The 15952-nt window shown below is 41.2% G+C and overlaps 1 protein-coding gene across 2 annotated transcripts; it reads right to left on the reverse strand.

Annotated features, from left to right (window-relative positions):
- Nucleotides 1–13737: 13737 nt before the first annotated feature.
- On the reverse strand, nt 13738–14743 carry LOC147603188 (NADPH:quinone oxidoreductase-like). 2 transcript variants are annotated; one of them, XM_086796909.1, is made up of 4 exons: nt 14725–14743; nt 14517–14614; nt 14246–14437; nt 13738–14160 (listed from the first exon to the last, which is right to left on the reverse strand). In XM_086796909.1, exons 2-4 carry the CDS (start codon nt 14608–14610, stop codon nt 13844–13846), a joined length of 603 nt encoding a protein of 200 aa, XP_086653035.1. In that variant the 5' UTR covers nt 14611–14614; nt 14725–14743; the 3' UTR covers nt 13738–13843. The 2 variants fall into 2 exon arrangements, with proteins under 2 accessions (XP_086653035.1, XP_086653034.1); XM_086796908.1 differs by lacking the exon at nt 14725–14743 and having other exon boundaries at nt 14517–14682.
- Between the last annotated feature and the right edge of the window lie 1209 nt (nt 14744–15952).

Raw genomic sequence — 15952 nt, forward strand, 5'->3', positions numbered from 1 at the left:
CGTATGGTCAGCACCCTCTAGGATCCTTCGCAGGTGACCTAGCGCTTCACTAATAGGCCGCGTCCTTGGTCCCTCATCCACCGTACTGGAAGCTCACCATTTTAATCGAATCGAGGCTGGTCAGGACCTCGGCCGACCTTGCTATGCGAGACGTCATCCATTGACTCTCCATCAGCAGTTGTAACTTTATCAGTTAGGTCTCCATGACCTTAATCCATAAGACGGTCAAAATGCTTCCCTAGCATTCTTGACATAAAACAATCATTTACAAACAATCACAAAATACAGTTTCTATATCGAACTCCGTCTTTCCACATTATCCCTCCTCAATCCACATTACTTATTCCACATTCCCTTCATATGTACTCATTCTCATCCATGCATTCATACCGATGACACATTATTTCCCATACACATTCACATTTATTATTCTTCATACACATCCATGCATACATCCATTTTCACATCCTTATTCATACATCCACATCCACATACATACATCCATACATACACATCCACATTCATACATCTATACATCCACATCCACATCACATTCACATCCATACATCCACATCCACATCCACATGTATACATCCACATCCACATGTATATATCCCTATATACACATCCATATGCATACATCCACATCCACATTCATACATCCACATCTACATGCACATTCATACATCCATTCTCACCCTATCACAACCCATATACATCTTATCCCATCACATACACTTCTTACCTCATCCCATACACATCTTATCACATCTTAACTCATCTTATCACATCCTAACTCATCTCATATGCATCTTATCACATCTCATCACATCTCATACACCTCTTATCACATCCTAACTCATCTTATCGCATCTTAACTCATCTCATATACATCTTATCCCATCACATACACTTCTTACCTCATCCCATACACATCTTATCACATCTTAACTCATCTTATCACATCCTAACTCATCTCATATGCATCTTATCACATCTCATCACATCTCATACACCTCTTATCACATCCTAACTCATCTTATCACATCCTAACTCATCTCATATACATCTTATCACATCCTAACTCATCTCATATGCATCTTATCACATCTCATCACATCTCATACACCTCTTATCACATCCTAACTCATCTTATCACATCTTAACTCATCTCATATACATCTTATCACATCCTAACTCATCTTATCACATCCTAACTCTTCTCATATACATCTTATCATATCTTATCACATCTCGTACATCTCTTATCACAACCTATCCCTTTCCATATCTATTTATAGAGAATACAAGAGAATTCTTATATTTCTTTACGCATCTAATTATGCATAAATTTCATTTAAGGAGACTAACACTTTCGAATATAAAAATCAATCTTTTATGCATCTTCCTATGCATAAATTCATTTTAAATGAGAATGACACTTTGAATTAAAATTCAATCTTTTATGCATCTTCCTATGCATAAATTCAATTTAGATGAGAATGATACTTTTGAATTAAAAATCAATCTTTTATGCATCTTCTTATGCATAAATTCAATTTAGTAGGAATTACACTTTTAGAATAAAGAATTTCTCTTATGCATCTAATTTATGCATAAAATCTATTTATGATGAAAATCACACTTTTAGTATGCCAAGGAGCCCAAGATATCCGAAATGTCTATAGCTGACCGTACTAAGGCTCTCCAAGAATACTTTAGGGGTAATCGAGCTCCTCAAAATAGCCATATGTACCCAAGAAGAGAGCAACAATGGTGTTCGGTTTGCTTAGGACCACATAGCACGAGTGAATGTCCCACATTCAGAGTTAAATTCAATGGGACTAGGATTGTCTAGTACTTAAGCATATGTTAGCAAATCAGGCACCACTAGTCTGGTCAAACACACCGCAAGTACCCGCATTGATGCTTGCACCATCTGTCGAGCAACCCTCACAACACATAGTTCCAAGGAACCCAAATTTAGTCGAGTCTGTGCCGTTACCACCGCCAGTGATAGGACCACAACCTCCACATCCAAGGATTACCCCTATAAACCAGATGGGTTATGAGTCACATAGTGCGTGTGAGGATTATGAAGAGGATATGGACCCCACTGTTCCATATGGGATTGATACGTTTGAAATGACTCCCCAATACTACATGGAGGATCGTTTCGGGCAAGTCAAGCCTGTATATCAAGCGGCTGCTCTCGCCACAAGAGGGCAAAACCTTAATACCTTGGCGAGGAGACCACCTCTTCAGTGCTACAATTGTGGTGGACAGCATCGTGTAGCGGAGTACCCTAATAGGCTACAGAAGATCGCTACTCAATGCAACCAAATCAAGGGAGCACGTTACCGGTACTTACATGTAATCATTGTGGCATAGATCATTTGATTGCTCAATGTCCACATAATCCGAGTGCACCCAAGATTACGCCATTGAATTTGGTTGAGATCACCAATGAGGCACTAAGAACCACACCTGTTGTACCTGCGAATGTAGTCACACGGTCAATGCTTCAAAATCAAAACTACATTCTTGAAGAGAGGGATACTGCATCAATTGCTCGAGCAAAGAAAAAGAAAACGCGATCAAAGAGATCGCTTAATGCCACAAGCTCCAAACCTAGTTCAAAGACTAATATAGGGATAGGAGACGACCCCGTGTATATGAATGATCCTGAAGATGATTCTGATTCAATAGGAACCATGGGGACCAAAGCCACTACTTTAAGGGAGGAACCCACTCGTCGGGAGCTCAACGAAGGAGAATCAAGCGAATACATAAATCATGGGAAACAAAAGGAAACTCCTCCGGCCCCACAACCAAGTCAGCTAATGCCCTCTCTGCTACCAGGACTATCTGAGACTCCCAAAGACAAGCCATGTGGGCTAAAAACCCTCAAGAAAAAGATTGGAACTTACCCAAACCCAGTAGAGGAGATTGAACGAGTGCAACACTTAAGGGGTTTGGTGGAAGAAACACAAAGAGAACTAGAGCCAGCAGACCCTAGAAGAATCAAAATTCCAGACAGAGTGCTTCCTACACAAGTTTAGCCTCACAAGAGCCATAAACCGTTAGCTATACCTAGTATCATTCGGGAAGAAAGTGAGGATAGGACATCAGGAAGTGGGCAGACACCCTTCTTACTTGAAAGAATGTTTAGTGAGGGAATGCCTGACCCCATTGAAGAGGAAGTGATTCCATCTTCACCAGCCCCTAGTCAGGGGCCGATATCTCAAAAAGTACCGTTGAATGTGTCCAAACTAATAAATTTCATGTCCTCTAAATTCAGAACCACGATCATATCCAAATTATATGGAGATCTTGAGCTATTCTTAGCTCTTCGTGCATTTCTCCATGGAGAACTGAAGGCGGGGTTACCACAATTTGCAAATATGGATAGACCCGACACGCTTCAAGATGAAGAGGAACATTTGGATATGCAGCCCAACCTAGATGAAGACTCGGTCGTTAACAAGTTGGGACAGTACTTTTTGAAGGTGACGAATCTAATGCAACCCTCCCCATTACTACCAAGGGATTAACTCTAAAGGGAATCCTTGATGGTGGTACTAGAGTGAGCATTGTGACTAAAAACTCTTGGGAATCTATGGGAAGACCTCACCTAGAAGTAACAAACACAGTGGTTAAGATGGCAAACGGAACTATAGCTAAACCTATTGGAATGCTAAGGGACCTTAAGATCAAGGTTTTGGGATACAAGGAAAGACATACCTTCATTGTAATGGATTTCTCGAAGCATCCTATGTCATATCAAATGATCTTAGAACGTCCCTTCATGAGGGAAGCACAAATGGTGCATGACTGGTTGAAAAACCATGTCTACTTACAATTCTAGAACTCTCTCATTCGAGTTGATCTTGAGAATGGTCACGTGCATCCTTTAGGAAGCAAGGTTATCATCGATAATCGATCGGATACCACTATTCACTCAGCTCCATTAAATTATTACTATACATGCAAAAAAGAGACTGATGATGGGAAAGATTCTCCTTATATGGATGTCCTATCGGGCATAACTGAGTCGGATAACGTGGATTGGGTACACCTAGCGGCAACCATAGACACATGGGGAAATAGAGACACAAGTTGGGTAACGCCTGAGGGGCAAGATATGCCACCATTAGTGCCAGTAAACATGAAAGGTGTTATGCACTTGACTCCTGATGGCAAGAAAGTGGCAAACTCTCGTGACACTGAAAGTAGCGAAGACTCTGACCAATGCGACTCCGAGTCTGAATCTCAAGAAGAAACTGACTCTGAGCCTGATAGAGAGTATGAATCAAATATTCACCCGTGTGGAAGCCACGTGCTCAAGGCCTAGGACAGTAACCTCTTGCAGTTCATCCGAGAGTGAGGGGGATACAAGTGAAGATCGATCAAGTGAGTTCGAATCTTATTTAAACAAAAATAAAAAACTAGGTAAAAAGAAGATGAGACATAAGCGACAACGCTATCGAGCTAATGTACGAACTAGAATAAACAAAGAGAGATCCACTGCAGAATGGCTTAGTTATGTAGGAGCATATGACGCTCATCGGAAGTTAGCGGATAATTGGGGACAATACCTCCAAAGTGTCATGTGGTGTATTCCCCAACCTCATGACATCGCCCAATTAGAAATCGAAGAGAAGCCGAAACTAAGTCGTACTGCGAGAAGGCGTCAAAACCGAGAGTTAGCAACAAAAGGATGCAAAATTAAAAGAAAAAAGCATGGCACAACAAGAACCGGTAGACTTACACCCCGCACCCGAGCATTTCAAATCGTTTACCCACGAGGGAACGTAAAGTCGTCTACACAAAAGCCCAATAAACGCCTACCAATGGGAGTAGCGGTGTCTACGAGATGGCCCGGCGGTAGTTAAGGAGATAGAACTAGTAGATCCAGGTGAGGAGTCTAAACGAGTTTTTATTGCTAAAGACCTCACCAAGACGGAAGAAGCTACACTCAAGAGGCTTCTTAAAGAATTCAAGGACATATTTGCTTAGACATACCATGATATGAAGGGTGTTCCACCCTCTGTGGTGCAACACACAATTCCAATGATTAGCACTGCTAAACCAGTCCAGCAACGTCCCTACCCAATGAATCCTAAGTATGCAAAGATTGTACAAGAGGAAATTGAAAAGCTTATAAAATGTGGATTCATACACCCTATTGAGCACTCAGAATGGGTTTCTCCAATAGTCATTGTACCAAAGAAGAATGGGAAACTCAGAGTGTGTGTTGATCTCAAAAAGGTTAATACAGCCACCAGAAGAGATCATTACCCTTGCCATATTCTAAACATGTGCTTGAAAGAGTTGCAGGCAAGGAGGCTTATAGCTTTTTAGACGGGTACTCTGGTTATAATCAAATCACAATTGCAGTAGAGAACCAAGCTAAAACAGCTTTTATAACGGAGTTTGGAGTGTTTGCCTTTCGCGTCATGGCCTTCGGCTTAACCAATGCACCTGCAACATTCCGAGGGACGATTGATAAACACAGCCTTTAAGGAATATCTAAGGGACTTTTGTGAAGCTTTCTTAGATGATCTTTGTGTTCATTCCTCTTGTGATGAGCACTTGATGTGTTTACGAGAAATATTTGAAAGGTGTAGATTATATCGCATCTCATTGAATCCTTTCAAATGCCAATTTTGGGTTAAACACGGAGTTATTCTAGGGCATATAGTGTCCAAAAATGGGATTTCCACTGACGAAAGTAAAATCAAGGTCATTCTGGAATTGCCCCCACCCACCAACTATAAGGGAGTCCAACGCTTTATGGGCCATGTTGGTTATTATCGAAGGTTTATTTTATTCTTCGCTGAGATAGCTCGAGCATTGTACAAGCTTCTCATCGAGTTTATTTGGACCGAAGATTGTGATCGTGCATATGAACTATTAAAGAAGTCCTTGGCAAGTGCTCCAATCTTGCGAATGCCTAACTGGGATTTAATCTTCCATGTGCATATTGATGCATCAAACTTTGCTATTGGATGTGTGCTAACTCACCCTGGAGAACATAAACTAGACTACCCCATTAGCTTTGCCAGTCGTTTGTTGAACAATGCTGAAATGAACTACATCACTACGGAGCGAGAAGGGTTGGCAATGATATATGCAGTAAGGAAATTTTGTTATTACCTTCTTGCCACCAAGTTTATTTTCTATGTGGATCATCAAGCATTGTTGTATCTGGTGAACAAACCATGCTCCACAAGAAGAATCACACGATGGTTCTTGAGTTTGATTTCACTGTTATTGTGAGACCTGGAAAAAAACATGTCATGGCTGATCATTTGTCTCGCATACCTAATGGTGAAGCTCCTACGGGAGTTGAGGATGACTTACCTGACACTTCCTTGTTTATGGTGGAGACAATGCCTGAATGGAGTGAGAAGATTGTTAACTTTTTGGTTAATGGCTTTCCACCCAAGGAGCTTCGTAAAGATCTAGCTCGAAAGCTGATCAAGGAATGCGAACCCTATTACCTGATGGCCGGGACTCTTTATAAAAGAGGAAAGGATGACGTTCTCAGGCGTTGTGCCCGAGAGGATGAGTATCTATATATTTTGCAAGAGGCACATATGGGCGTAGCCGGTGGTCACTTCTCGGGAGACTTAACTGCGCGAAAGATCTTACAATCAGGGTATTGGTGGCCCACTATGTTCCAAGATGCATCACTTTTTGTAAAGGGTTGCGACGTTGAATGCCAACGCTACAAGAAACCCCAGTGGAAAGATCAGATGCCCCTACATCCAATTAAAGTAAACCAACCATTTGAAAAGTGGGGTTTAGACTTTGTAGGTCCAATTAGCCCAGCGGCCCGCAACACACAATCTCGCCTATATTATTGTGGCCACTGACTATGTGACCAAATGGGCTGAAGCGAAAGCGACACATAAGGTAGATGCGAGGACAACAGCCAAGTTCCTCTTTGAAAATACAATCACACGCTTCGGTTGTCCTTTTGAACTTGTGAGTGATAATGGTACGCATTTTATAAATGAAGTGATTAAGGAGCTCACAACAAATTTCATGATATCCCATTATAAATCTACTCCTTATTATCTGCAAGCGAATGGCCAAGCCGAGAGTACCAATAAGACCTTAATCTCTATTCTGACAAAGACTGTTGAGGCTCATCGCACGGATTGGGATCTAAAGCTTACGACAACTTTATGGGCCTATCGTACTGCATACAAAGTGGCTATTAATTGCACACCATTCAAGATGGTATATGGCCAAGAAGCAATCATGCCGTGGGAATTTGTCATTCCTAGTCTTCGTGTTGTTACTCAAAAGGGTTGGGATGATAATCCTTTAGTAGAGCATTTGTATATCCTTGAGCGGCTAAACGAAGAAAGATAATTAGCGGTGTACAATGCCCTTGTGGAGAAGGATAGAAGGAAGAAATGGTTTGATCGCCACTGAAAGACAAGGACATCAAAGTTGGGGATAAAGTCCTGATGTATGGAGTGCATAACGAAAAGAAGAAGTTCAAATATGCTGGTAAGGGACCGTATAGAGTATGTGAAATTACCCCGCAAGGTACCATCTGAGTGGAGACTCTCGACGGAGTTGAAATCGTTGGATTCCTCAATGGTAGTAAATTCAAAAGATACTATGACCCCCTAAGCCAAGAGGAATTACATGCAATCCATCAAAAGAAGGCAGCTAAAGAACAAGCTGAGCTTAAGAAGATACAAGCAAGAGTTGAAGCCAAAGAACAAGCTGAGCTTAAGAAGATACAAGCGAGAGTTGAAGCCAAAGAACGTCAGCAGGGTGTTAGGCGCCAACGAGAAGCCAACTTGGGGATTATGCAAGCATTTTTCGAGGAGGCAGAGGAGGATTCACTAGAATTTGACCCGCCTCTATGATACCCAATTGAGCTACAGAGTCCTTACGGGGAGGTGCTATATAATGCATTATTGGATACAGGAGCTCAACACAATTTGCTGTCATATGGAGTGTGGTGTCAACTTGGAAAATCAGCTTTATCCAAGAGTGCTATCCAAGTTAAGGGTATCAATAAGAAGAAAACCACTGTCTTAGGAATTCTGCACACACTCCTGTTGCCTATGACAAGGGGCCTATAATTCAAAGCTTTTTGGTTATGCCTGCTAGTACCATGGAGGGAACTGTAAACTTAGGGCACAAATGGATGTTAGCCACCAAGTGCAATATTGATTGGGCAACCAGGCGAGTTACAACGCAAGAACCAGCTCTCGTCTGACCACTCAAGGTCCCACACCTAAGCCATCAACCCTGGACAAAATGCTAGATAATGAAAAATCACAAAAAGTCAAGTGGCCACACCATCTTTGATTGTTTGCCACCCCTCTAACGCTTCAACGCCGAGAGTGGAAATAGTAGTGTGGTCTCCAAGGCTCCGCTTACTTTACCAAAGAGTACATACAAAATGGGTCCCAAAAGCTTTGTTAACAGATACCTCTACTGCTCAATCTCATTCAGACAAGAAGCCTCGTAGTAGGAAAGCAGCTACCCACCCCAGAAAAGACAACGTAACATCACGTTGGATTCCTAAAATATTATTAGCAACCCAAGGGTACTACGAAGGGAATGACAAGATTTGGGTCCCTAAACATAAGCAGAATCCCTCTACATCCCCTGTAAAACCTTGTAAACCAAATGTTGCCACCCCAACGACAATTCAAGACCGTGGTAAGGGAAAGGTAACGGAGTGCTCCACACCACTTCTTCCAGAGCTAGTTTGGATTCCCAAACGATATCGATCGATACCACCTACCTCAAGAAGGGGGGAGCCACATGAAGCTTCTAGCTCCTCATGCCAGGCATACGTTGATATAGAAGTTTCTGCACGCTCTACACCTACCCTTGTCAATACACACCAAGAAACCAATGAGTCTACGTCTCCCCTTATAAAAGTATCGTCGGAAACCATTTCCTCCGTTCGTTCATGGGAGCATACTCTACCATCTCTGTAATTTGATGTGGCCACAAGGGTCATAAAAAGCTATCTGCCCACATCACCACCTATAACCCACTGGACAAATTGGTTCCAAGGGGCTACAACATCATTGTAAAAAATATGATCTGCCCAAGGAAGGGGGGAGCATATACTCACGTTTGACATTCTATTGCTTCCTCCCTAACCTTCTCCCCTGACCATGTAACTTCCAAATTTGAGGGAATGTATATATATATCTTCATACACAAATAATAATAATAATAATAATAATAGTAAAAGAGCAAGAGCACATTAAGAGGAGAAATATCCGCACACAATTAGGAACTAGATTGACCTGTCTTCGTAAACCTACTGATGCTATATCTGTGTTTGCAGATATGGCAGATGCACGAGCATCACACTTCATCCACTCCCACCTTTGGTGAGAGGTATCATCTGTACCTTTCTCAGATATTTCACATGTGCTATCCTGTAATTAAAACCGAATTGGATCATATAGATGTACTAGCTAGAGAGGGAAATGTTGAGGAATTAGAATGGCTAATTCGCCTATTGACCACGACTGACCCCTACTCCATAGAGAACGTATCCTCGATAGCCCAAGACTTTCCTTTTCCACAGGATGACTATCCTCGCATAGTTACATTCTTGACGAGTTTATGTGGATGGAAAAATGAAGAAGATATATCTGACGATGAATGGACGGATGAAACTCATGGTACTACCGAGGTTGATTTTATTTATTTGGATGATGCGGATAGAGGCTTAGCCTTAGGGCTAGAGCCAGAACTCTACAACATCCTCTTACCTTGATCCTCAGTATTAGTGTGGTGACTAGTAGGTTAGTGTTTTCAAGTTGTTTCTAGTTTTGTGTCCTTAAACGAGTCCTTATTTTTTCCCACTGATTTGCCTCTTGAGGTATAGTGCTTGTTAGTTAATTGTACAGGTTGAAAAGTTTGAGGTGGGTTTGCTTTCAAGTCCTGAGATTGTTGCAATGTTCATACATAAATATCTACATCAAATTGCGGGCATTTCTCATCGAATCAAGGAGATCTCCAAAATACAGGTGTAATTCTTCCATGCCCACTCTCTTTCATTTTTACTGTTCAATTAATTGCATGAACTATAATGCATGACCACATGGAATTTATCAAAGCACTACTTAGTTTTTGAAGTTGCCTAACGTGTTAGTGTAAATCATTAATGAGTTTAACCTTATTTTAGAAATTCTTGGGAATGCATGAAGTCTTTAGTTAACCTTGGAATATGGTTGTCTTAGGTCTAGGGTTAAAACCATCTTAATGTTTAATAACCTGGCCGTGTGTGTTGACCTCTAAGACATAGCTTTTACCCCTTTGTCGAAAGGATGTAAGAACACATTATAATTCAGGAGCGAAAATCCAAAGAGATAAATAAAATAAAAAGAAAGACCTACAAAAAATGGCAATGTAAGTCTATTATGTGCTTTCATGTCGGCCTATCACCCTATTGACACTTGGTAGGCGAGGAGTATTCCACTCTAGAGACCGATGCCCTGGGTTGGTAGGGGGTAGCCTTGCCTAAGGTGAGCTAATAGATTCCTGGAGAAGGCCTTGTGTTAAACATGGCACCAGGATCGATGCTAGTATTACCTTAGGGAGGTCGCCATTGTTTGTAAAAATTATCACGTGCATAAAAGAAATAAAGGCAAAAGGCTCCTATGACTCTAATGTTTCTTGTGTCCCTAGGCTCTTGGGATTAGCTTGTTCTTAGAGTAGACATATTATGGTCATTTGTTTATTTATTAAGCTTGGTAATTTTCCTTGACTTAGGCCAGTTTTATAGACCTTGATTAACCTTCGACACCTTGCTAACTCTTAAATTACTTTCAATAATTTTAAACTCCTGTTAATTGCTACGCTAGCTCATTCATGTGACCCCTTAAACTAAGTTCTCATGGCAAACTTCCATTGTAGTCTAACATGCTTGATTTTATCACACTCTATATCTTTTGAATTCCAGCATACTTCCACTCTACTTCCCTGTTTTGCAGATACAGTGTACCACAACAAACCCTGTCGAGCTTACCATACCATAGCTTCCGAGGACGGAATCTACATCAGGAAAAGGGGCATGTTAACCTATGGCGGACATGTTAACCTATGGCGGACATTGAGACGGAATCTACATCAGGAAAAGGGGCATGTTAATCTACATCAGGAAAAGGGGCATGTTAATCTACATCAGGAAAAGGGGCATGTTAACCTATGGCGGACATTGAGATGCATTACTTTTTACGTCATATAATTATTTTACGTATTCTGAGTCATGGGCTGGGCTTGTCGCACCACATGTAAAGGACAAAGGGATTAGGTGATCGTCGATGAGAGGCGCACCTCGAATTTCATCAAGATAAGGGTTAGATCGGTCGGCCATGTGTGGGCACCCATGTGTGAACAAGTAGGTCACATATAAGAGTCAAATGTAACCTAAAACCTCTCATTCTCAATGTGTTGAATAGAAGGAGTGCTCTTGCTTTATCTTCTCCATCCCCTTCTCCTGCGTGTGTGTGTGTGTGTGTGTGTGTGTGAGAGAGAGAGAGAGAGAGAGAGAGAGGGTAGCGATCGAGCATTGCATGGCGGCACGGCGAGGCGGTAGAGCGACGGCGGCGGCTCCTTCTGCATCGCGGCGTGAGAATCCTTCACAACGGCGGTCTGAGCGGTGAGTGACACACCATTGCTTCCTGTTTGAGCTTGTTGGTTTCTGGTTGTGTGCTTGGAGCCATTCGTGGCTCACATACGGTGCCTTGCAAGTCCCCAGCTCCGACACGTGCGGCAAGAGCGCACAGTCACATTTAGTATCCAAATTTGCACTATCATTTTATATTGCTTATCTTATTTTATAGGTTGAGATCATCTATCTATTGAGAAAGTAGATGAAGAAAGTCATGATCATCATGAATGTACAGAAGGAAGTTGATGATACAACGCCAAAAGGTATTGGATATGCTTAGTGTTCAATGATCAAACCAAGTCAAAAGTGTGTCACATTTAATATCCAAATATGCAATGTCATTTAGTATCTGAATATGTATTGTCATTTAATATTGTCACATTTAGTATCCAAATTTGCACTATCATTTTATATTGCTTATCTTATTTTATAGGTTGAGATCATCTATCCTTCCAAGCTATTGAGAAAGTAGATGAAGAAAGTCATGATCATCATGAATGTACAGAAGGAAGTTGATGATACAACGCCAAAAGGTATTGGATATGCTTAGTGTTCAATGATCAAACCAAGTCAAAAGTGTGTCACATTTAATATCCAAATATGCAATGTCATTTAGTATCTGAATATGTATTGTCATTTAATATTGCCTATCTTATTTATAGGTGGAGATCATTCTATCCTCCAAAGCTATCGAGCAAGTAGACGAAGGAAGTCATGATCACTATGTATTTTCTAGAAAATTAGAAATATTGTGAACTAAAAAAAAAGGAGAGAAAAAGGCTCAAAGATGGATCAAAAAGCTAAGCTGTGATACCAATGAAAGAGAGGAGGAACACAGTCATTACGTGGAGTACCACACACATGCTTGCACTCTTGAGGAATTACCACCATGGAAGCTTGCATTAGCAAGAAGATAATTAATTTTTTATTAGTAAAAGTGTTTAGTTACATGATTTAAACCCATAGTTATCTTTTATAGTAGAGCTATATTTTACATTTTTTTTATTAATGTCTAACCTTTTGACCTTAGCCCTATATTGTCCAAACCATTTATTCATGTCCCATGGCCTTTGGCTCATATATCCTAAGCTCATATACTTATCAACATGGGTATTGATTCCACTATACATATGGCAACCTATTAAAGCATTACAAAGTTGGCATTGTGTAGACCTAATAAAAATTATATAGACCTCAAAAAAGTTGTGCACTTTTCTTTTTAAAGCTTCCTAGTGGTTTGTGAGCTATTCTAAGCATGCCACGTGTGGTAGCAATTTTGCACTGTAATATGTGGTGACCTTTTTGCATGTGTTATGTCAAAATTGGGCCATTTTGATAGAAGAGCATTAAATGAATAAATGTAGTTCGAAAATCCATACCTCCTTCAATTGGTATCTTCTCCCCTTACTATGTATAGCAAAAGTGTTTAAGTAAAACCTCTATAAGAATAAGCCTTAAATAATATCAATTGAGCATCATTACATAGTAAGGCTATTCAATTTGAAAGGTCCTTTTTCTAAATGTTAAAAACTTTAGTAGTTATTTACATTGATGTATGTCTTTTTAAAGTTGGATTATCATTTTGCGTTATATATATTCGTAACTTCTTTATATATATTCGTAACTTCTTTTGTTATTAACTCTCGTTTTCTTTTTCGAGACATACTCAAATCACATGTAAACCCACTCCCTCCACTTTGGAAGGAATGGACGCTATCGCTGGGCTATGTAGTGAGAGGCTATTTGTTTAATATTAGCAAGGTTACACAATCAATATGCTACATTACAACAATGAGATTGACTGTGTAAAGTTTTCAATGTTGACCAAGAAGAGTTGTCCCAGCGATGTGGAGGTTCACTTTACAACAAAACATAACATGGGTGTGCACTCAATCTGGCATATTATTAGTGTTGCATGCCACACTTGTTGTGGCGAAGAAGAGTACTCTGGTTCTCACTGCGATGAAAGACGACAACATATTACGATTACAACTCTTCAATTGAAAAATGCAGCAGTTTCTGAAACCGAAGGCTCCAAAATCCCTTTTTTTTGGGGGGGGGGGGGGGGGGTGGTTTTAGTTACAAAAATCTTCAAAATGGCCCAACAATAGGGAGGTCTACCCCCATTGGTTAAATTAAATAATAGGTAATCGGCTATTACTATCACTTTTCTTCGTTGCGGTGAGAGAGCCTGAGAGTGAAGATGTGAAGGGAAGTGAGGAGCTGCCGGATGCGAGCTCGGGAGGCCGGGTCAATGAGATCGCCCTGTTGGTCGAACTTGGGCGGTGGGCCCTCATGGGCCTTGATAAACACCTCCGGCTTGTTGATAAAGTGCAGATCAAGATGTACGCCCGTCTGCCGCAAATGGTACTGCGCCCGTGAGCCTCCGCTGCCGCCCGCCGCGCTCACGATGGCCGCTGCCTTGTCCGCCCAAACGTTGGGCGGCCGCGATGCCCAATCCACCGCGTTCTTCAAAACAGCTGCAGGCATCAATCAAACGCTTAATTAACGAAAATTAATAGTCATAAGCCTGATTACTGAGAAGCGAAGGGGGACCGGTCTTACCCGAGACAGAGTAGTTGTATTCCGGGCATGCGAAGATGACAGCGTCAGCTTCAAGCACCTTTCGACGGAAGTCTTTCACCGAGTCGGGCACCCTGTCCTCCACCTCCATGTCCGGGTTGACAAAGGGCAAGTGCCCAATCTCCAAAATCTCCATCTCCACGTCCGGGAACTCGTCCCTGACTATCTCAACGGCTGCAACACAGACATCATTACATAACACTTCTGCATAAATTAACACAGGCTATGAGAACGCGCCCATCACAGTACCCACCTGCGCGGAGAAGGCCCTTGTTGGCGGACGCCTTGCGAACGGAGCCAGCCACGCCTATAAATTTGAGGCGACGATCCACAGCGACACAGCCCATAGCACTGCTTGAACAGAGAACTAAAAAAAAAATGAAAAAGGGTAATCGAAGAGATGATAGATGTATGTGATGCAAGTCTTCATACATAATAATTCTTAAGCTCGTGAGTCCTACCTTCACTAAAACTCTTCCCAGCTTCGCCGTCTATGACATGATGGTCTACGTGAGCACCACGGTTTATTATATGGAAGTTGAACCTTCACAACCTTTGAAAATTGAGCATGTCATCTATGCGTCATCTATGACACGATGGTCTACCTGAGCACCACGGTTTATTATATGGAAGTTGAACCTTCACAACCTTTGAAAATTGAGCATGTCCCATGGCTCTCTACAAGGACGTGTTGGGTTTGAATTTACCCCATCGCCATTTAATTCTCTCTCTTGCAAGGGTTTTACAAAATTTTCCTAGAATATTAGATGGGCACGGTGGAGAAGATCTCCCTCCATCAGCATGGACGGTAAGGATAACTTGAAATTCTTGGGGAGACTACGAGTCTCTAAATTAGACCCTAAGATTTGCATGGACGGTAAGGATAACTTGAAATTCTTGGGCAGATTACAAGTCTCTAAATTAGATGCTAAGATTTTGAGCTGCCACATAAAAAGTAAGCTTATTACCGTATTTATCTCACTATAATCTCTATGTGTATTATGTAAAGGAAAAGTTTCATGAAGATCCCATGTGGCAAAAATTTGGAGGTTCGAGGAGGGGTAGGCTCCTATTACTCTAGGAATTTGAAAAATATCAAGCTAGGAATTATATCCATGCGAAGCAAGGGTCAGCCCACTAGTATATCTGATAGTACTAAGAAAACAAACAAAAGCCACGTGACATTGTATGGCCTCTCTCCTATTCGTCCATGTGAGGTGATGTGTCAAAAAGGTGTAGATGCTTGTGCATTGATGTGGCATTAGTGTGTTTAAGGTAGAGACCTTAAGAAATAATTCATGGATAATAGGTGACATTCAAAGATGATTGACATTTATATTTACCCTACAAGCATACGTGCTATGCAAATGGATGCTTGTGCCATCATATAGATAGTACTATCAAAACATAGTTGTCAATTGTAGGGACTCCCCACTCCCCTCCTCTCCCCTCACACAACTATAGTCTCGTCGTGCCCCCCACTAAAAAATGAAGCCTTTCTATCCTTTGAGCCAAATCTCTTTTTGATGCTTATGCCCATAGAGGGCACAATGCCTCGTGTTTCTTTTTCTAGAAAAAATGTATGGCTTCTTTCATTAGAGAGAGGTGAGGATACAACTTTTCATGTGTAGCACACTATATGTTAGTAACTATCCAATTAAGGAAATAAAAAGAAAAATGCTAGCATAA

The sequence above is a fragment of the Cibotium barometz genome, chromosome 64 (assembly GCF_041138505.1).
Source record: "Cibotium barometz isolate CiBa-2024 chromosome 64, ASM4113850v1, whole genome shotgun sequence".
Classification (NCBI taxonomy): Eukaryota; Viridiplantae; Streptophyta; class Polypodiopsida; order Cyatheales; family Cibotiaceae; genus Cibotium; species Cibotium barometz.

What these genes read in the sequence shown, in the direction of transcription:
- LOC147603188 (XM_086796909.1), bottom strand. Translation starts at nt 14,610, where the DNA reads ATGGGCTGTGTCGCTGTGGATCGTCGCCTCAAATTTATAGGCGTGGCT. An exon ending in CAAGGGCCTTCTCCGCGCAG is followed by an intron (nt 14,438 to 14,516) that starts GTGGGTACTGTG and finishes TCTGTGTTGCAG; the next exon opens with CCGTTGAGATAGTCAGGGAC. An exon ending in ATACAACTACTCTGTCTCGG is followed by an intron (nt 14,161 to 14,245) that starts GTAAGACCGGTC and finishes TGATGCCTGCAG; the next exon opens with CTGTTTTGAAGAACGCGGTG.